The 20,509-nt window shown below is 41.7% G+C and overlaps 1 protein-coding gene and 1 pseudogene across 2 annotated transcripts in view; one reads left to right on the forward strand and one right to left on the reverse strand.

Annotated features, from left to right (window-relative positions):
* The window catches only part of ERLIN1 (ER lipid raft associated 1), a 40,205-nt gene that overhangs the window by 3,662 nt on the left and 16,034 nt on the right, over nucleotides 1-20,509 (forward strand). For both annotated transcript variants that reach the window (XR_009868320.1, XM_062214591.1), the window contains exons 4-8: nucleotides 4,549-4,595; nucleotides 5,502-5,563; nucleotides 7,360-7,485; nucleotides 9,369-9,442; nucleotides 20,228-20,286. Coding sequence is in view for 1 of the 2 variants with exons in the window: in XM_062214591.1 (XP_062070575.1) it covers nucleotides 4,549-4,595; nucleotides 5,502-5,563; nucleotides 7,360-7,485; nucleotides 9,369-9,442; nucleotides 20,228-20,286 (368 nt within the window). In the remaining variant the exon portion in view is untranslated. The remainder of the gene's footprint in view (nucleotides 1-4,548; nucleotides 4,596-5,501; nucleotides 5,564-7,359; nucleotides 7,486-9,368; nucleotides 9,443-20,227; nucleotides 20,287-20,509) is intronic.
* On the reverse strand, nucleotides 15,686-15,796 carry LOC133776459 (U2 spliceosomal RNA; annotated as a pseudogene).

Here is a 20,509-nt window from a genome sequence, read left to right on the forward strand (position 1 = left end):
GTTCCCTTCCAGTTCCCTTTTAGATAGTTTAGGGAAAGAATGTTATCTTTTTTTTTTTTTTTTTTTTGACAGGCAGAGTGGACAGTGAGAGAGAGACAGAGAGAAAGGTCTTCCTTTTTCCGTTGATTCACCCTCCAATGGCCGCCCCGACTGGCACGCTGCAGCCAGCACACCGCACTGATCCGAAGGCAGGAGCCAGGTGCTTATCCTGGTCTCCCATGGGGTGCAGGGCCCAAGTACTTAGGCCATCCTCCACTGCACTCCCGGGCCACAGCAGAGAGCTGGCCTGGAAGAGGGGCAACCGGGACAGAATCTGGCCCCTGGACCGGGATTAGAACCCAGTGTGCCGGCGCTGCTAGGCGGAGGATTAGCCTATTGAGCCTCAGTGCTGGCTTTATCTTTTGAAGTGAAGTGTGGCATTCTTCCTGTAGTCATGCTGATTTCCGTATTGTTTTCCCATATTTATTTTATTCATTCTTGCCTTGTTTCATGCTCTCACCACTTCACTCACCATCTTTCCTTCTCCTGCCTTTTTTAGACTCTCTGCAGATTTCTAATCTGTAACTCTTAAAATCTGTATTATAAATTTTGGCACTTGGCTTTATTTCCTTTAATAACGATGTCTTGTATTTTTCTCTAAGTTTGTGTTTGTTTTCTTTCTAGAAAGTTTCCAAACTTCTTGGAAGGAGTTATAACATTTATATTTCTGACCTTTCTAGAAGTTAAATTGAGCTGATTTCTCAGGAAACAATGTGTGATAGCAAGCATTAGGACCTGGCTCTGTCACCTGTTATTTGCAAGACTTTGGTAAAGTCATTTAACTCTTTTAGACTTCAGTTATGCCTCTGTAAAAGAAAGAATTTTAATATTTTAATTGCATGATCTCATAGTTTATGGTGATGTTAGCAATGGCATCATTAGACCCTTGGAAATCAAGGCCTTTTTTCATTTTGTTCAAAGCCAGGTAAATCTGTCTCTGTTGTATTGAAACTTATATGTTAAGTCATACTGATGTACAAAAATAAAAGTAGGTATAACACTAACATTGAAGAGCTTAATTGTATATGTAACAAATACACTATGTATGTGTGTGTGTATCTGTAATGTTTGTAGAAATGGGATTAAAAGATTATTTTGACCCAAAACAATTTTGAAATCCATGAGTATTTGGTGTCTTCTAAAAGTACATGGAAATTATGTGTTGTGAAAAAAAAACTATAGACTTTTAGAAATGACCTTGTGTATACAATAGTAACTATTACACTTTTAAAGATGTAGATGAAACTAGTAATGATTTTGGTGCAATCTAATAAACTTTGCATCTCAAAAAAATAGATACTGGAGTCAGTGTGACTAAATTAGAATGTTCATATGTGAAACAACATTCTAGGAAAGAATTATATTAATAAAAACCCTTTTAATAATCTGTTCTTTGGCCAGTGCTGCGGCTCAATAGGCTAATCTTCCGCCTGCGGCGCTTGCACACCGGGTTCTAGTCCCAGTTGGGACGCCAGATTCTGTCCCAGTTGCCCCTCTTCCTGTCCAGCTCTCTGCTGTGGCCCGGAAAGGCAGTGCAGGATGGCCCAAGTGCTTAGGCCCTGCACCCGCATGGGAGACCAGGAGAAGCACCTGGCTCCTGGCTTCGGATCAGCGCGGTGCGCTGGCCGCAGCGCGCCAGCTGCAGCGGCCATTGGAGGGTGAACCAACAGAAAAGGGAGACCTTTCTCTCTGTCTCTCTCTCTCTCACTGTCCACTCTGCCTGTCAAAAAAAAAAAAAAAAAAGAATGTGTTCTTTGGGGCTGGCGCTATGACATAGCAGGTCAAGCTGCCGCCTCCAGTGCTGGCATCCCATATGGGCTGCTCTCCGTCCAATTTGCGTGGGAGACCCGGAAGAAGCTCCTGGCTCCTTTGGATCAACCCATTGCTGCCTTTTGGGGAGTGAGCCAGCAGATGGAAGACTTTGCCTCTGCCTCTGCCTCTCTGTAACTCTGCCTTTCAAATAAATAAATAAAATCTTTTCTTTTTTTTTTTAAAAAAAAAAGAAAGTGTAATGGGGCCAGTGCTGTGGCTCACTTGGTTGGTCCTCCGCCTGCGGCGCTGGCATCCCATACGGGCACCAGGTTCCGGTTCCGGTTGCTCCTCTTCCAGTCCAGCTCTCTGCTGTGGCCCAGGAGGGCAGTGGAGGATGGCCCAGGTGCTTGGGCCCCTGCACCACATGGGAGTCCAGGGGGAAGCACCTGGCTCCTGGCTTTGGATCGGCATAGCTCCAGCCGTGGAGGCCAATTTGGGGGGTGAACCAATGGAAGGAAGACCTTTCTCTCTGTCTCTCTCACTGTCTAACTCTGTCAAATAAAATAAATAAATAAATAAAAGAAAGTGCAATGAAATCAAGAAATAAGGAAACTCATTTTTAAGGATTTTTAGAATATTTCAGAAGACATAGCCCTGTCTGAATAAACAGGTGGTTTAACAAACTTGGCGGTTGATAGGAATATATATCAATGTGAAATCTCACAATGTAAGAAGCAAGAATAAGAATAATGTTTAGAGGAATTATATGAAAACTTTCAGCCTTTAGAATATAAAGTGGGGGCCAGCTGTGGCAGAACAGGTGAAGCCACTGCCTGCAGCACCTGTAATATTTATATGACCGCAATGGTTGGAGCTGAGCCGTCCGAAGCCAGGAACCAGAAGCTTTTTCTGGGTCTCCCACATTGGGTGCAGGAGCTGAAGTACTTGGGCCATCCTCTGCTGCTTTCCCAGGCACATTAACAGGGGAGCTGGATAGGAAGTGAAGCAACCAGGACTTGAACCGGCATCCATACAGGTTGCTGGCCCTGCAGGCCTGGACTTTAACCTACTGCTCCACAGTGCTGGCCCCAGATTTATTTGTTTTAAAGGCAAAGTGACAGACAAGAAGGCGAGACAGAGAAAGGGATCTTCCGTCTGCTGATTGACTTCCCAAATGGCCAGGGCTGGACCAGGCCAAAGCCAGGAGCCAAGAACATTGATGAATCAGAAGCTGGCTAGCCCAGACTCAAATTCGCATTCCTATGTAGAATGCCTTTTCAATGTGGCAAGCAGAGGCTTAACCCAGTGCTCCACAATGCCTGTCCCCACCCTAATTTCTGAAGCCAAGAGCTATTTTACACTTTTTCCCTCCTGGAATTTTATACATAACCTTGTGATCAAGTCCTTCCTCTATCATGTCTCCAGGATTTATAGCTTTCCATTTCCATATCCTTCACTAAATTAACCTAAATAAATCAATTATTTAGCTTTCCAGCTGGCTTTCTTGCCTTCAGATAAAATGGCTAATGAGGACTGCGTCACATATGAACAAAGGAATTAAGTAAAAAACATTTGTTTTTGAAGATTCATTTTGTAACTGTGTAAGAAGGACTAGGGAGAGCCCAGTGCCAGCCAACACTCAGGTCCTTCTTCTAATATCCATGTTCCCATCACAGAATTTCACCTGTTTAAATTTACCTCTTGTGCTTCAGTCAAACCAGTCTTCTTCTTGACACCTATACATGCAGTTTGTATTCAACTTTGTGTATTTGAATATGATTTTATTGAATTTTAGTTTCTGTGTCTCATCTGTTCTTATTTCGCTTCCTCTAGACTTGATTTTTGAATATTTCACTTCAGGGAGCTTTTTGAGCTGTTACTTGACTCTCTGTGACTTAACACTTAGTAAGCTGAGCTTATATGCTGTTGTTGTATACCTGTTGATGGGTTGTTTTGTAAGGATTTCATCTCCTCTGCCCTTCGGAGATTTGCTTTCTATTTTTTTGCATTCCGTGAAGGAGTATGTTGCTGTGTGCTTGATAAGGTTCAGTGTGTCCAGACTAGACTCATTAGATTGCCTGACATAACTGAGGCTTTAGAAGGTAATAAGTCATTCTAGATCTGCACAAAGATGTGGCATGGGCAGAGCAATCAAGTGCCAGATTGCTGGTTCAGTCGAAGGAAGCAGTACTGGCGGTGGCACTTTTATTAAAAGAGAAACTGAATGGAACACATGAGCTCAGGACATTAGGTCCTGAGCTAAAATGTTGTCTATAGCTTTAGAGAAGAAAGGTTGCTGCTGAAGCCAAGGGCAGCTTGTAATCATAGAGTACTTGTATGCTTGTGATATTTATGTCTTTAGTGTAAACCATAATATTAGCAGTGAGATCAAAATCCAGAGTGCAAGTCCTAGCCATAGTGTTCTCATAGATTAGCCAAGAAGTGTGTAATTGCAAGTCAGCTCCAGATGAATAAGGGACAAGCAGAATTTTCCACTTACCAAACAGACTGAACATTGAACCTTTCCCAGTGCATCTGGATTCAAACATTAGCTATGAAATGTTTTCTTTCTCAAATACTTCAATTCTAAGATACAAAAGGAAATGACTACTCTTGATAGCTCAATTTTGGGGCCTGGAGTTGTGTTGGAGCTGTCCTGTGCTTACTCCCAGCAGTTCTCCTGAGGTTTGCTTCTGGGACCACTAGTACTCTGACGAATTGTGTCTGAAGTATTGATGCTATTTTTTTCCTCCCTAGACAACACTGCAAACTGATGAAGTTAAAAATGTGCCTTGTGGAACGAGGTAAGTTTTCTCCTTGCTTATTAATCTTCTGTTAGCTCAGATGGAGCTTCTGCTCCTCAAGTGTGTTGATCACTAAGACATCTTTCGAATAGGAATGAAAGTAACCCAGAGAAGTTTATGATCTGAGCATTATTAGCAAAGACCCATCTCTAAAATACAAGCTTTCCATCTTAGTAGCCATAAGGGTGTTACTGAAAAATGCGTGAAGTTCTAGAGCCTGAAGATCTCACTTTGTATACTTTATTATTCAGAGAAATAGTAAAATTGAGCAGAAAGTACAGAGGTCTCGTTTAACCCTTTGTCTTTACTGACTTTTCTAAGGTTAGTTTCCTCATTTCTAAAAATTGAGTAATATAATATCTGTCTTACAGAGTTACTGTATAGATTAGAATTAATGTATATGATGTGGTTAGCCCAGCACTTGGCCTAGAGCAGGTGTTCAATGAAAGGTAGTTTAAAATTAGGTCATCCCACATTCTCCTGTGTAGTAGTAAATGCCATCCGATGTTAGAGTTTCTGATTTGGTAGGTCTGGATGAGGCCTGAGAATTTGTGTTTCTTACATAAATTCCCAGCATTTTTGCAGTTGTTCTAAAGACCTCACTTTTAAGGTTGCTGACCTAGAGAAAGAAAGACAAGCAAGGTCAAGGTTATTTCTAGTACATAATCACTACATTGAATTGTATCAAAATAATATGAAGTTCAAAGTATGTTTAAATGACCTAAAATATTAATATTACAATCCTATAAGAGTATTTGATATCTACAGAGGGACCGAATTGCTTTTTAAAAGGAAGCAGACCTGGTGTTTTGAGTTAATATATTTGATTATTACTTTCTTCATAGGGCTATCTGTAACTCTCTTTTATGGATTCCCTTTAATGGCTCTCCCTGTCTTTGTTTTTAGTGGTGGAGTCATGATCTATATTGACCGAATAGAAGTGGTTAATATGTTGGCTCCTTATGCAGGTACGTTAGCACTTATAGCTTATGGTATGTTACTTACAGCTATAGCCAGATTCTATCTAACTAGAAGATTCCCCGGAAAATAGAAAAGTACTTTTAAAGTTTAGTTAGAGAATAATTACTAGAATATTTTCTATTTCTAGGAAATGGAGACAGAAATAGGCCACAAATTGTGGGCAACAGACTGCAACCATATGAATTACTCTTCTCTGAGCTTAGTGTTTCTAAGAGCCAGATTATTGATTATTGATTATTTCTGGAATGAGATAGTAGCATTTTATCCAGTCAGGATGAGAGATAATTTCCTCGTGTGCTAAAAATCTATAAATGATCTCTTCCTTGGGCCACAGTGATTTGTCAAAAGAATCTTTTCTAATTGGTATTTAATATAACTTGCAAAGCAATCTGAAAGTCTTCAGTGAGAAGAAAGTCCACAGACCTAGAATGGGTACTATTTAAATCAAGAACTTAGATCACCGTTTTATCTTTGTCCTTGTGAATAAAACTGTCATGCCTGTGTGTACAGGATACTGTGGTTGGCAAAACAATTTTAAGAGATGAAGTTACACCCTTTGCCCTCAAAGAGTTTTTCTTTTACTTGAGAAGCTGTGATATAGACTAAAAAAGACCTCTTAGGATGTGAAGTCATGTCAAATTTCAAATCACTGGTATAGGCACAAACAATGAAAATATTTCAGAGCAGAGAACATATATATTCCAGTCAAAGGGATTTTGATCATGTTTTTCAGAGATTAAGTATTTCCCTCATCTTTTTTTTTTTTTTTTCCATCTATTTTCACTCATCACAAATGATTGGAATAGATGATTGGAAATAGAAGAAGGGAGGGAATTTATGGGTCTGTAGCCAGAGATAAATAGGAAACTCTGAAATCACCAATTCATTTGGAAAATGCCCAAAGAAACAATTTAGTCAGTGTCTGTTAATGGTCTATCCATCAGTTGTGATCTGGAATCCGTTTGCATGTAGTATCCGGTATGAGAAGGCCGTGAAGCAAGTCGCTGGGTCTGAAGAGAGAAACAGAAAGCAGGTTTTGTAGGTAGAGCATAGTTTCTGACATGACTTGGTATGTACCTTTTGAGACATTTCTGAGGTTCTTTTAGGAAATCTTAGTTTGCTAATATGCAAGATGAGATTTTTGGGAGGTATATTACATGCTAATGTATATAAATTGTCTGACCTAAAGTTTAGCCCAGTATTAGTTCCTTTCCCTTCTAACCTGGTGTCTATTTATAGTCTTTAAAAACAGCCTTTTAAAAATACAGTCTTTTACAGCTTTTTCCTTCTTTTATCTCCACTGTTCCTTAATTAGTTCGCTTCCTCTTTACTTCTTACCTAAGCTTTTGCTTTACACTAATTGCCGTAGATTCTCCCTGCGTGCCTCTGAACTCTGTGCCTCTCAGTTCATCTTCACACAGACACCAAAATAAAAATTTTGTTTGCTTGAAAATTTTGACTGTTTCTTAGTCTCCAAAGCAATGCATGCTCTTCTTAGTATGGAATTTGAGGTTTATCCATTAGTACTGCAAGCGAATGCAAGGATATCTGGAAAATTGAGCACAAGAAACACATCAAAGTTTTTGAGTTGTGTTTTATGTTTTCATAATGTGTATGAGGGATTTCAAAAACTTCATTGAAAGTTAGAATTATGAAATTCATAATATGCATTTTCCATGAACTTTTTGAAGCCCTTTGGTTTATTACTTTAGTATTTATCCTGAATCTGAAGAAACCTGGGTGCTTTTGGGTGAAACAAACCTGGGTTGTATCTCTCCTTCAGTGTTTGATATCGTGAGGAACTACACTGCAGATTATGATAAGACCTTAATCTTCAATAAAATCCACCATGAGCTGAACCAGTTTTGCAGTGCCCACACACTTCAAGAAGTTTACATTGAATTGTTTGGTAAGTAATAGCCTATTGGATATCTTGTTAAACTCATTTATCAATGCTGTAGTAGTATACCTTATGCTATGATCATTTCTTTTGAGTTTATAATAAAGCAGTTATATAACATGGTAGAGATTAGAATAACTTCATTTACTCACTGTGTTGTGTTTTCACTATGTTAACTTAATGACATTAGTTTTGTTACTACTTAGTAGATAATTTGAGGAAATTTAGTTTCTGGGGCTCCCCAAATTCCCCCTTCTCTCTCCACACCAAGTAATTTCGTAGGAGGAATGATAAGACTCAGCATAAAGTTATATTCATGACTATAATTTATTACACCCAAAAGATGAAAAGTGAAATCAGCAAAAAGAAAAGGCATATAGGTAAAGTCTGAAGGAAACCAGACACAGGCTTCCAAGAGTCCTCTCACAGTGAAGTCAACACAGGTTGTATTGAATTCGCCTGGTAACAAGTTGTGACAACACATGGGAAATGTTGTCTACTGGGGAAGCTCATTAAAGACTCAGTGTTGGCCGGCACCGAGGCTCAATAGGCTAATCCTCCCCCTGTGGCGCCGGCACACTGGTTTCTAGTCCCGGTTGGGGCGCCGGATTCTGTCCCGGTTGCCCCTCTTCCAGGCCAGCTCTCTGCTGTGGCCCGGGAGTGCAGTGGAGGATGGCCCAAGTCCTTGGGCCCTGCACCTGCATGGGAGACCAGGAGAAGCACCTGGCTCCTGGCTTCGGATCAGCGTGGTGCGCTGGCCGCAGTGACCATTGAAGGGTGAACCAACGGCAAAGGAAGACCTTTCTCTCTGTCTCTCTCTCTCACTGTCCACTCTGCCTGTCAAAAAAAACAGAGAGAGAGGGATGACATTATTACTGTACATTCTGTGTGTGCTTCAGAGACTTTTCCATGAACTTTTTTTCCTTTCTCTTAAAATCCAAAGGTAAATGTAAGATTGAGGTGTGTAGGAATGAAATTTAGTTGTTTGGGAATCTGAGTAAACATTGACTTAAGAGAGAAATATGCTTTTTTATGAGAATCAGATTGCGCATTAAGTAGTAGCCGTGAATTAATAAACAAGACACCCAAATTCTCCATTTATGGGATAGATAGATTCTATACAGTAAGCTTTTTTATTAAGTCTAATATTAAAATTTTCTAATAAATGAAAAAAGAATATTTGGCAAAAAAAATTATCTAAGAAATAACTTTGTCCAAAGTTAAGTTCAATAATAAGCTTATTGGATAAACAGACTAGTTGCTTGTTGATGGAACAAAGACATAAGCCTCAGCCATTCCTGCTCATTGCCCACAAGATGGATAAACATTTGAATTTATTCCTTGCCCTTGAATCTCACTTGGATTTCACATCCTACTGCCTTCATACTCCATCCCCGCATTCTTTTCCAGATTCCCAAGGCCCCTGAAATACCAGTTCCATGAATTCACCTCTGCTTGCTACCCCCACCCCTAACCCCATCCCTGTCCCTCCTAAACTATAAAAGGGCCCAGCCCCTGGGGTCAGGGCCTTCTGCTACATGGTCTATCAGTGCGCACACCGGCAGCTGGTCACATGACCCATCTCTGTGAATTTATTTTCTCTGAGTAAATTCGATCTGGCTGTAGATTCATATACTCCTCTCTATTCTGCACCTCCTTTCCTGACACTTGTCATCTTCTTCCTTAATTTCTTTATTAGATAGTTCCCCACACTTTTCTCCTGCACAAAAAGAAAATACATATATGAAGCAGTTTAAGCTCTACTAAAAAATAATACTATTGAACTTTAGGACTAATACTTAGGTTATTAGATCATGCCTTTGCTTTGGCGTTAATGTGTTGTGAGAAAAATTGAGTATCCTGAGATCTTTTCTTCTTGGCTTTGAAAACAGATCAAATAGATGAAAACCTGAAACAAGCTCTACAGAAAGATTTAAACGTCATGGCCCCAGGTCTCACCATACAGGTAAGCACTTTTCTAAGGGAACTTGTCGGCAATTTTGAGGGCTTTGAGTTTAATCCTCCTATCATATTTAAAATATTGAAGTGGTATGGCAATTTGTAGAATACTTTTCTCAATTTGACTTTATTTAGGTTTCCACAAAAATAAAATACTCTTGTAGCTTATTAATGGCACTTTCTTGTGAATACTTAGAGAAAATTGATAAACTGAGGCTCTTAGAAAAAATAGAATTCTTATTTCTGCCTTTGTGAGACACTATTTAAACACCATTATGGTTATAAATCAGTATAAGAGTAATCCTTGCCCTCAGATTATGAAAAAAGACTTGAAATCTAAGAGTTGAACAATAATTCTAGACAAAATAAATGTCACAAAGTTTCAATTGCCAAATGAATTCACAGGGTGGTTATTGCTGTAAGAGACCAGTTCTGTGTGGTCTGGGAAGGTTGTGACTGTGTTAAGATTTTACGTAGGTATGGAAAAGTTGATTGAAAATTCTGTGAGAGGACTGAGAACTGGGTATTTCAGTGGGTGGGATGGCCTGAGTAGCAGTTGGACTTAATAGTGAGTGTGGCAGTAGTATGTGGAGATAGAATAGTAAAAGAGATTACACCCTTTTCTGAATCACTGTGTTTTCAGATTTGGGATTGAAATCCATTAATGGGTTGTGATTGAAATCCATTAATGGGTTGTAAAATCATTTTTAGTAGGTCATGACCAGCATTTTAAATAGAATGGAATAGAATAGGAAAAGAAATGGCATGTAGTAAGTTTAAGTAGCTCATGAAACTTTAAGTATATGGGGGTGGTATTTATATTGGTGTCAAAACAAACATGTTTCTTACTGTCATCATGGGCAGTGCTTTTTGAAAGCCACTGCTGTGGCTCTGGAGTGCCTGAAAAGTGGTAAGCCGACTTCGAGTGTCCCATTCCAGAGACTGCGGTAGATGAGTTGATTGTTGTGAATATTGCTGCAGCTTCCGGGGTGTCACATGTATCTCAGTTCTTTGTGGTCAGTGGCACCGCTGTTGACTGTGTACATTCACTGTACGTGATCATGCTTGCTTCTCATAAACCACCCTGGAATGATGGGTGAATTTTCTCTGGTGGCCTCATTCATGCTGTGCTGTTATCGAAAGGTGCCTGAGGGGAAACTGCCAAAGTTAAAGGGTCATTTGAAATGTCTGAAAGGAATCTTCTTGATGTCTAGTCACTTGTCACTGGAGTAGTTTTTTAATTTTGAAGATACTGAATGTGAATGTCAGAGATTCATAGATTCTTTACAGGTTCCTACTTGGAGATCTAACTCATTTTAATGGCTGTATAGAATTTCTTGATATTCCCTGTCCTGATTTCTTGCTGTTAGTAAACAACAGTGTAATGAATAATCATACATTTTCTTGTTTGTACAGATTTTCTCAAAATGGCCATACAAAGTTTATATTTTTACCTTCAGTATGTGCAAATACTTGTTTGCCCACACAACCTTATGAGCTTTGGGACCAATCACATGTGCTTATTTTTGCCATATGGATAGGTGTGAAGTTACACAAGTAGCTGTCTTTGATTTGCATTTCCTTGATTATCAGTGAAGTTGAACAGTGTGATATTTGTATTGATCATTTAAACTCAATTTTTTAAAAAGATTTATTTATTTGAAAGGTAGAGAGAGAGAGATTGAGAGAGGGAGGTCTTCCATCTGCTCATTCATTCCCCAGTTGGTCGCAACTGGGGAGCCAAGAGCTTCCTCTGGGTCTCCTGTGTGGGTGCAGGGGCCCAAGGACTTGGGCCATCTTCTACTGCTTTCCCAGACCATTGAAAAGAGCTGGATTGGAAGCAGAGCAGGTGGGACTTGAACCGGCATCTGTATGGGATGCCAGCTTTACAGGCGGCGGATTTACCTGCTACACCACAGCGCTGGCCCCCATTTATACTCTATTCTGTCAGTTCTTATGAAAAATCTTTATCAATTTATCTGTTGGATTGTTAATTCTCTTCTTGATTTGTTGTAGTTCTATGTGTTTGGATATTTTTATACAAATATGCACATTTTATGTTATAAGGAGAAAGTATTAGGAAAGGGATGAGAAACAAAGTGAAATTCACCAATAATCTTACTATGTAGAGATAACATAGTTGGTTGTCTCTCCAGATTCTTTTTTTTTTTTTTTTTTTTTTAAGATTTTTTAATCTGAAAGAGTTACAGAGAGAGATCTTTCATCTGCTGATTCACTCCCCCAATGGCTGCATTGGCTGGGACTAGGCCAGACCAAAGCTAGAAGCCAGGAGCTTCTTCTGGGTCTCCCATGTGGATGCAGGGGTCCACATACTTGAGCTATCTTCTGCTCTCCCCAGCACAGTAGCTGGGAGCTGGATTAGAAGTGAAACAGCCAGGACTTGAACCAGCACCTATATGTCATGCTGGCACTGCAGGTGGTGGCTTAACCTGCTATGCCACAACACCTGCCCCTCCAGATTCTTGTTAATATATATGCTGTTAGGTATAAATACATGAGAAACTAAAGTAGAATCATTACATACCTGTTTTGTTGTTGTTGTTACTAACAGTGTATGCAAATATATTTCCAAGTCAAAAATACAGATTTACCAAATCATTATTTTTTTGAATATGTATTTTATTTATTTGAAAGAGAGTTACAGGGAGAGAGACAGAGAGAGAGATGTCTTCCATCCCCTGGTTCACTCTCCAAGTGGCTGTAACGGCCTGAGCTGGGCTGATCCAAAGCCAGGAGCCAGGAACTTCTTCTGGGTCTCCCATGTGATTGCAGTGGCCAAGCACTTGGGCCATCCTCAGCTGCTTTCCCAGGTGCATTAGCAGGAAGCTGGATCAGAAGTGGAGCAGCTGGGACTCGAACTGGTGCCCATATGTGATGCCAGCACTGCAGGTAACAGCTTTACCTGCTGTGCCACAGCACCAGCCCCCAAATCTTTTTAATGCTAATTAGTTTTAATGGTTTACATTTTTTTCTTTATTTGAAAGCTACAGAGAGAGGTAGAGACAGAGAGAGGTCTTTCATCCGCTGGCTCACTCCCCAGATGGCTGCAACGGCTGGAGCTGCGCCAATCTGAAGCCAGGAGCCAGGAGTTTTCTCTGGGTCTCTCACATTGGTACAGGGGCCCAAGGACTTGGGCCATAGGAGAGAGCTAGATCAGAAGTGGAGCAGCCGGGACTAGAACCGGTGCTCATATGGGATGCCGGCGCTTCAGGCTAGGGCTTTAACCCGTTGTGCCACAGTGCTGGCGCCAATGATTTACATTTAATTACTTTTAATGGTTATGTTTAGTGAGTTTGTATGATAACAGATTTTTTACTATTATATGCATCCTTCACATTCTTTTTTTTTTTTTTTTTTTTTGACAGGCAGAGTGGATAGTGAGAGAGAGACAGAGAGAAAGGTCTTCCTTTTTGCCGTTGGTTCACCCTCCAATGGCCGCTGCGGCTGGCGCATCGCGCTGATCCGAAGCCAGGAGCCAGGTGCTTCTCCTAGTCTCCCATGCGGGTGCAGGGCCCAAGCACTTGGGCCATCCTCCACTGCCTTCCCGGGCCATAGCAGAGAGCTGGCCTGGAAGAGGGGCAACCAGGATAGAATCTGGCGCCCCAACCGGGACTAGAACCCAGTGTGCCGGCGCTGCAAGGCAGAGGATTAACCTGTTAAGCCACGGCGCTGGCCAAATTCTCTTTTTTAAAGATTTATTTATTTATTTGAAAGTCAGAGTTACACAAGAGAGAGAGAGGTCTTTCATCTGCTGGTTTACTCCCCAATTGGCCACAGTGGCTGGAGCTGCACATATCAGGAGCTTCTGGGTTAATTCTTTTTTTTTTTTTTTTTTTTTTTGACAGGCAGAGTGGGCAGTGAGCGAGAGAGAGACAGAGAGAAAGGTCTTCCTTTACCGTTGATTCACCCTCCAATGGCTGCCGCGGCCTTTTTTTTGGGGGGGGGGGGGGTTAATTCTTAAAAGGAATTGGGGTAGGCATTTATCCTAGAAGTTAAGTCACTCATTAGGACACTTGCATCCAACATTGGAGAAGCTGAGTTCAGTTCCTAGCTCCAGCTCTTGACTTCAGCAACCTGATAATGCACACCCCAGGAGGCGGCAGCGATGACTAAAGTAATTGAGTCCCTGGCTCCTGGCTTTGGCCTTGGCCTTGTCCCAGCCGCTGTGGGTAAACAAGTAAATACTTTTTTTTTTTTTTTTAGTGGAATTGGTGAGTCAAAGTATATACCCTGTTCCAAGGCTTTTTGATGTATACTGCAAGTTGCTTGTCAGAAAAAAATATCCTCCTGATTCTGCTCTTGTAATCCATGTGAAACTGTCCGTACCTCCATCCTCACTGCCACATCCTTTAACCAGGACACGTCTCTTGCCTGGGCTTCTATGGTAGCCTTCTAATTCCTTTCCACACTTTCACTTTTGCCCTTGTCTGCTTTGTTTTCTGCACAACAGCAAGAAGGACCTTTGAATGTACTTATATTTATTTATTATTTTTAAAAATAGTATTGAATGAAAAATGTAGCTTATTACATTCTTAAGTGGAGGCAAGTTCTCCATTATTTGGGTTGCTTTTGTCATAATATAATTTTTTTAATAATAGAATTCAATTTTAGAACTGCAGTTCTATTTTCCAGCCTTCCTCTTCTTTTTATTTATTTATTTATTTATTTATTTGTTTTTGACAGGCAGAGTGGATAGAGAGAGAGACAGAGAGGAAGGTCTTCCTTTTTGCCGTTGGTTTACCCTCCATTGGCCGCTGCGGCCGGCGCATCTTGCTGATCCAAAGCCAGGAGCCAGGCGCCTCTCCCGGTCTCCCATGCGGGTGCAGGGCCCAAAGACTTGGGCCATCCTCCACTGCCTTCCTGGGCCACAGCAGAGAGCTGGCCTGGAAGAGGGGCAACCGGGATAGAATCCGGCGCCCCGACCGGGACTAGAACCCGGTATGCCGGCGCCGCAAGGCGGAGGAGTAGCCTGTTAAGCCACGGCGCCAGCCAACCTTCCTCTTCTTAACATATTATATGGCTCTGATAGTTCAACTTTTTATTCAGGTTTTTTTTGTTTGTTTTTTTGTTTTTGTTTTTTTTTTGACAGGCAGAGTGGACAGAGAGAGAGAGAGACAGAGAGAAAGGTCTCCCTTTGCCGTTGGTTCACCCTCCAATGGCTGCTGTGGCCAGCGCACCGCGCTGATCCGAAGGCAGGAGCCAGGTGCTTCTCCTGGTCTCCCATGGGGTGCAGGGCCCAAGCACTTGGGCCATCCTCCACTGCACTCCCTGGCCAAAGCAGAGAGCTGGCCTGGAAGAGGGGCAACCGGGACAGAATCCGGCGCCCCGACCGGGACTAGAACCCGGTGTGCCGGCGCTGCTAGGCGGAGGATTAGCCTGTTGAGCCATGGCACCGGCCTTGATTCAGTTTTAAAATCTGGTAAGGGGCCAGCAATGTGGTATAGTGGATAAAGCCACCGCCTGCAGTGCCAGCATTCCATATGGGTGCTGGTTCAAGTCCCAGCTGCTCTACTTCTGATTATAGGCTGGAAAAGCAGTGGAGGATGGCTCAAGTCCTTGGGCACCTTGCACTTGTGCGGGAGATGTGCAAGAAGCTCCTGGCTCCTGGCTTTGGATTGACACAGTTCTGGCCGTTGGGACCATTTAGGGAGTATACAAATGGTATACAGCAAATGAAAGACCTCTCTCTCTCTGCCTCTGCCTCTGCTTCTCTCTAACTCTGCCTTTCAAACAAATCTTTAAAAAAAAAAAAATCTGGTAAGATATATCATCTTTTCAGAAATAATAGCCTTTGTGGCCATTGTTGTGGCATAGCAAGTAAAGTGGCCTCCTGCAATGCTGCCAGTTCAAATCCTGACTGCTTCACTTCTGATCCAGTTCCCTGCTAACACACCTGGGAAGATGCCCCAAGTGCTTGGGCTCCTGTCACCTAAGTGGGAGACCTAAATAAAATTCCAGTCTCCTGTCTTTGGGCTGGATCAGCCCCAATCATTGCAGCCATTTGGGAAGGAAACCAGTGGATGGAAAACTGCCCTCTCTGTCTCTCCCACTGCCTGTAACCCTATCTTTCAAATAAATAAATCTAAAAAAATGGCCTTTGATATTTTGCCAGATGAGGTTTTATCATTGATGTTTCAAGCTATACCAGCTACCCAAATTGGCATAAAAATTCTAAAATACTAAAATAGTTTATGGCTTTACTTAATCATATCATCCTTTTTATTTCTTTTGGAATTTTTTATGGATTTAATGAGTTTTAGTGCTGTTCAGTTTATAGCTCTTTTTTAAACTGATAAGAACAGATACTAACTTGATCTTAGCCAAAAGGCCGAGAAGCGATTGTAGCTCTTTTTTAAAGCATTGAGAAATGCAGTTAACAATTTTTTTTTTTTTTTTTTTTTTTTTTAAGAAACAGAGCTCCCATCCACTGGTTCACTCACTAAATGCCTGTAATGGCTAGGCCTAGGCCAGGCTGAAGCCAAGAGCAGAAACTCAATCTAGGTCTCCCATTTGAATGACAGGGACCCAATTACTTGAGCCATCACATGCTGCTTACCACATTAACAGGAAGCTGGAATCAGGAGCAGAGCTGGGCCTTAAACCCGGGTACTCCACCTGATAAGGGATACAGGCACCACAACTGCATCTTTACATAGCCAAATGCCTGCTCTAAGCAGTTGATTGTTGGTGGCTTTATTGTTTCTCTCCAGCTTCTTTGAATTCACTAATGATTTTTTTGGGGGGAGGGGGGGTTAATTTTCTTCAATTTTTGAATCATAAGGTATGCCAAAATAAAAATGTTGATTTTTCCATTCCATAGGCTGTTGCTTTCCCAGCCCTGTAATCATCCTATTTTAGGTTTTCACTTAGCAATCATAATTATCTGAAAAATATTTGGATTTATTTATTTATTCCAAAAACAAAGTGACAGGGAGAAGTTGAGAAATAGAACTCTTCCATTTGCTGGTTTACTGCCTAAATGCCTGCAATAGCCAGAACTGGACAGGCTGAAGTCAAAAGACAGAAAATACATCTGGGCCTTCCATGAGGGTGGAAAGGGCCCAAGTACCCGGGCCATCTTCCACTGCTTTTCGAAGCGTGTTATCTGGGAGGTGAATTGGAAGTGGAGCAGCCAGGACTGCAATTAGTTTTCCAGTGTGGGATGCAGGTGTCCCAGACAGTGGCTTAACTACTGTACCACAATGCTAGCCCGTGATCTGAAATTTTCTTGTTAATTTATTTGTCTTTTGTTGTTCTCTTTTCTCCCTCCAAATTTTTTAATTCTGTGAGAGCCAACTTGCTTTGCTATTCTCTGCCGTATGCACAGTGCTTAGAACAAACATTTGTCACAGAGTAGGCGCCCAATAAATATTTATTGTTGAATCAACTTTCTCTATAACAGCATTTTGACTTTGCCCTTTCTTATATCTATATCACACTTTTTTTTTTTTTTTGACAGGCAGAGTGGATAGTGAGAGAGACAGAGAGAAAGGTCTTCGTTTTTGCCGTTGGTTCACCCTCCAGTGGCCCCTGTGGCTGGCGCATTGTGCTGATCCGAAGCCAGGAGCCAGGTGCTTCTCCTGGTCTCCCATGGGGTGCAGGGCCCAAGCACTTGGGCCATCCTCCACTGCCTTCCCGGGCCACAGCAGAGAGCTGGCCTGGAAGAGGGGCAACCGGGACAGAATCCGGCGCCCCGACCGGGACTAGAACCCGGAGTGCCGGCGCCGCTAGGCGGAGGATTAGCCTAGTGAGCCACGGCGCCGGCCACACTTTTATTTTTTAAAAACTACTCTGGCATACTCCACAAAGAATGGTAAAAGTTGTCATCTTTAGTATTTTTTTCCTTAATGTTACTTAAGGGAATGACTATGTAGTATTCTGACTTTGGTTTAAAATATATGCTTATAATTCAGGAGTCAGTTTCAACAGGTATATTAATGTGTCAGCTTTTTTCGCCACTGTGCGTGTGTGTATGTTTATGCACATTATTTCCATTGTTTTTGGATATGTTGTGATTGTATTTTTTTAAGATTTTTTAATTTATTTATTTATTTATTTTTTTAATATGGGATGCCGGCACTGCAGACAGTGGCTTTACTTGCCATTCCACAGTGCTAGTTCCCCATTATTTTAACATTATGTGTTTATTTGAAAGGCAGAGTTTCAGAGGAAGAAGGCAAGAGAGAAAGAGAGAAGATTTTTTTATTTTCAAGGCAAAGTTATGGAGGTGCAGTGGCAGAGAGAGAGAGAGAGAGGTCTTCCATCCATTGGTTCACTCCCCAAATGGCTACAAAGTCCAGAGTTGGGCCAATCCAAAGCCAGGAACCAGGAGCTTCTTCAGTGTCTCCCATGTGGGTGCAGGGGCCCAAGGACTTGGGCCATCTTCCACTGCTTTCCCAGGCCACAGCAGAGAGCTGCACTGGAAGTGGGGCAGCTAGGGCTTGAACTGGCACCCATATGGGATGCCAACACTGCAGATGGCAGTTTTACCCACTATGCCACCGGCTCCTGATTGTATTTCTTTTTTTTTTTTTTTTTTTTTTTTGACAGGCAGAGTGGACAGTGAGAGAGAGACAGAGAGAAAGGTCTTCCTTTTGCCGTTGGTTCACCCTCCAATGGCCGCCGCGGTAGCGCGCTGCGGCCGGCGCACCGCGCTGTTCCGATGGCAGGAGCCAGGTGCTTCTCCTGGTCTCCCATGGGGTGCAGGACCCAAGGACTTGGGCCATCCTCCACTGCACTCCCTAGCCACAGCAGAGAGCTGGCCTGGAAGAGGGGCAACCGGGCCAGGATCGGTGCCCCGACCGGGACTAGAACCCGGTGTGCCGGCGCCGCAAGGCGGAGGATTAGCCTGTTGAGCCATGGCGCCGGCTTCTGATTGTATTTCTTAGATCTCTTTCGATGCAGCTTACTCATGTTGTGTGTTATAGCAGATGTTTACGTTTTTACATATTTCAAAAATCTGAGCTTTCCCAAAATTTGCAAACCTGATTGGTTCTGCAGCCTCATACAGCAAAATAGGAATCTTCAGTGGAGTCAGCATTGTGGCATAGAAGATAAAGCCACTACCATAATGCTGGTTTATGTCCTGGCTGCTTCACTTTTGATCCAGCTCACTGCTGATGGCCTGGGAAAAGCAGCAGATGATGGCCTAAGTATTTGGACCCCTGCCACCCACATGGAAAACCCAGATGAAGCTCCTGGTTTTGGCCTGACCCTTGCTGTTGCTGCCAGTTAGGGAGTGAACCAGCAGATGGAAAACCTGAGTCTCTGTCTCTCGCTGTCTCCGTAACTCTGACTTTAAAATAAATAAATAAATCTTTCTTTAAAAAAAAAAAAGGATTCTTTAAAAGAGCCTTATTTTATGCTTCTTTTTTTGTAAGGTTAAAGTAATTTATAGTCAGTCTGTTAATTAAATGTAATATGACAGTGCTTCCCTTTGAGTCAATTTCATCCATATTAGAGGCCATCTGTACTCCTGTGTCTGATAGTCACATAGTCTTAGTGAAATCTGGCATCTCTCACAAATTCTATTTCTGAATTGTGACTTGTATTCATTTTTAGTTATGATAGTCCTCAAAAATTACCTGCATATTTGTTCTCTTTCATGTGTGCAGTCTAGGTGGGAATGTAAAGTGTTTAATTAATAAAATCCAAAGCTTTTGAGAGGGACTAGCATTGTGCTGCAGCAGTTAAGGCCATAGCTTGTGACACTGGCATCACCTGTGGACACTGGTTCCTGTCCCAACTGTTCTGCTTCCTATCTAGTTCCCTGCTAATGGCAGGGATAAAGCAGGGGGAGATGGCCCAAGTGTTTGTGTGCCTGCCACCCACATAGAAGACCCAGATGAAGCTCCTGGCTTTGGCTGTTGCTGCCCCGTGGGGAATGAACCAGCAGATGGAGACCTGAGTCTGTCTCTCACTGTCTTGCCTCCTGGTTCTTGGCTTCAGCCTGGCCAGCCCTGGCCTTTGTGGCCATCTAGGGGAAAAAACATTGGATGGAAGGTTGATCTCTGTCTCTGTGTAGCTCTGGTTTTCAAATAAATAAATAAGTCTTTAAAAAATTTAAAAGGCTTTTGAGGGATCAAGTCCTTGATGTAGAAAAGTCAGCCGTGAAAAAACAGCACTTCTACATCTTGACAATGTCAAAATACACCATAATTAGGGAGACAGTGTCGAGTAAACAACTTCTACAAAGACAGGTAGACTTTTGTTTCATTTGAGATTCTAGAGATAAAGAATGTAAGTTATTAATTGGTATTTGTTTTCCTTCAGCCATTGGGCTATTTACAGTGAGAGTGACCGATTGCTGTTTTAGCAATTAATACATTTATTGTTACATACTATATAAAATTGCATACTCTGTGGATTTTTGTTTATGTTTGTCTTTGACTGCTATAGACTTTACAGTTTCAGCCTTGGAACTTTGCCTTCCTTCTCTCTCTTTGGTTTGCAAGTTTGAAAAGGGAAGTGAAAATACTAAACTAAGGAGCTTTGTAAAGCATCTTTTAAGAAAGAACCTTTTCCCTGGAGTTTATCTTGTCAGTGGGTAGAGTGGTTTTACTTGTAGTCGGACTTTTTTTTTTGAAGGAAACAAGAAGCAGCGTATCTTTGATTCTCATTGTGATGGTGTGAAAGCAGATTTTCTTGTGTCAGTAGAAAGCTGTATTATTGTTGTTTTATTGGTATCATTTGAGGAACTCTTTTGTAGAAGATTTTAGCTTGAAGATTTATTTTTCAAATATATTTTGGCTTTTTCACTTTTATTTTTTAGGCTGTGCGTGTTACAAAACCCAAAATCCCAGAAGCCATAAGAAGAAATTTTGAGTTAATGTGAGTACTATCCATGGGATACCAGTATTTCTGTTTAGGGCTATCTGCACCTTAACACACCAATATATAAGAAACAGATTATATACCCTGGGGTGGGATATACGCATATGTCTATCTTGTATGTTTTTATTTAGTGTTAGTGTCTGTTCTCATGTCTTAATTCTCACTGGCCTCTTACTAGTTTTCTCTTTATGTGTGGACATTGTGGGAATAGTTTTAGTGG

This window comes from Lepus europaeus, chromosome 17 (assembly GCF_033115175.1).
Source record: "Lepus europaeus isolate LE1 chromosome 17, mLepTim1.pri, whole genome shotgun sequence".
In the NCBI taxonomy this organism is placed as follows: domain Eukaryota; kingdom Metazoa; phylum Chordata; class Mammalia; order Lagomorpha; family Leporidae; genus Lepus; species Lepus europaeus.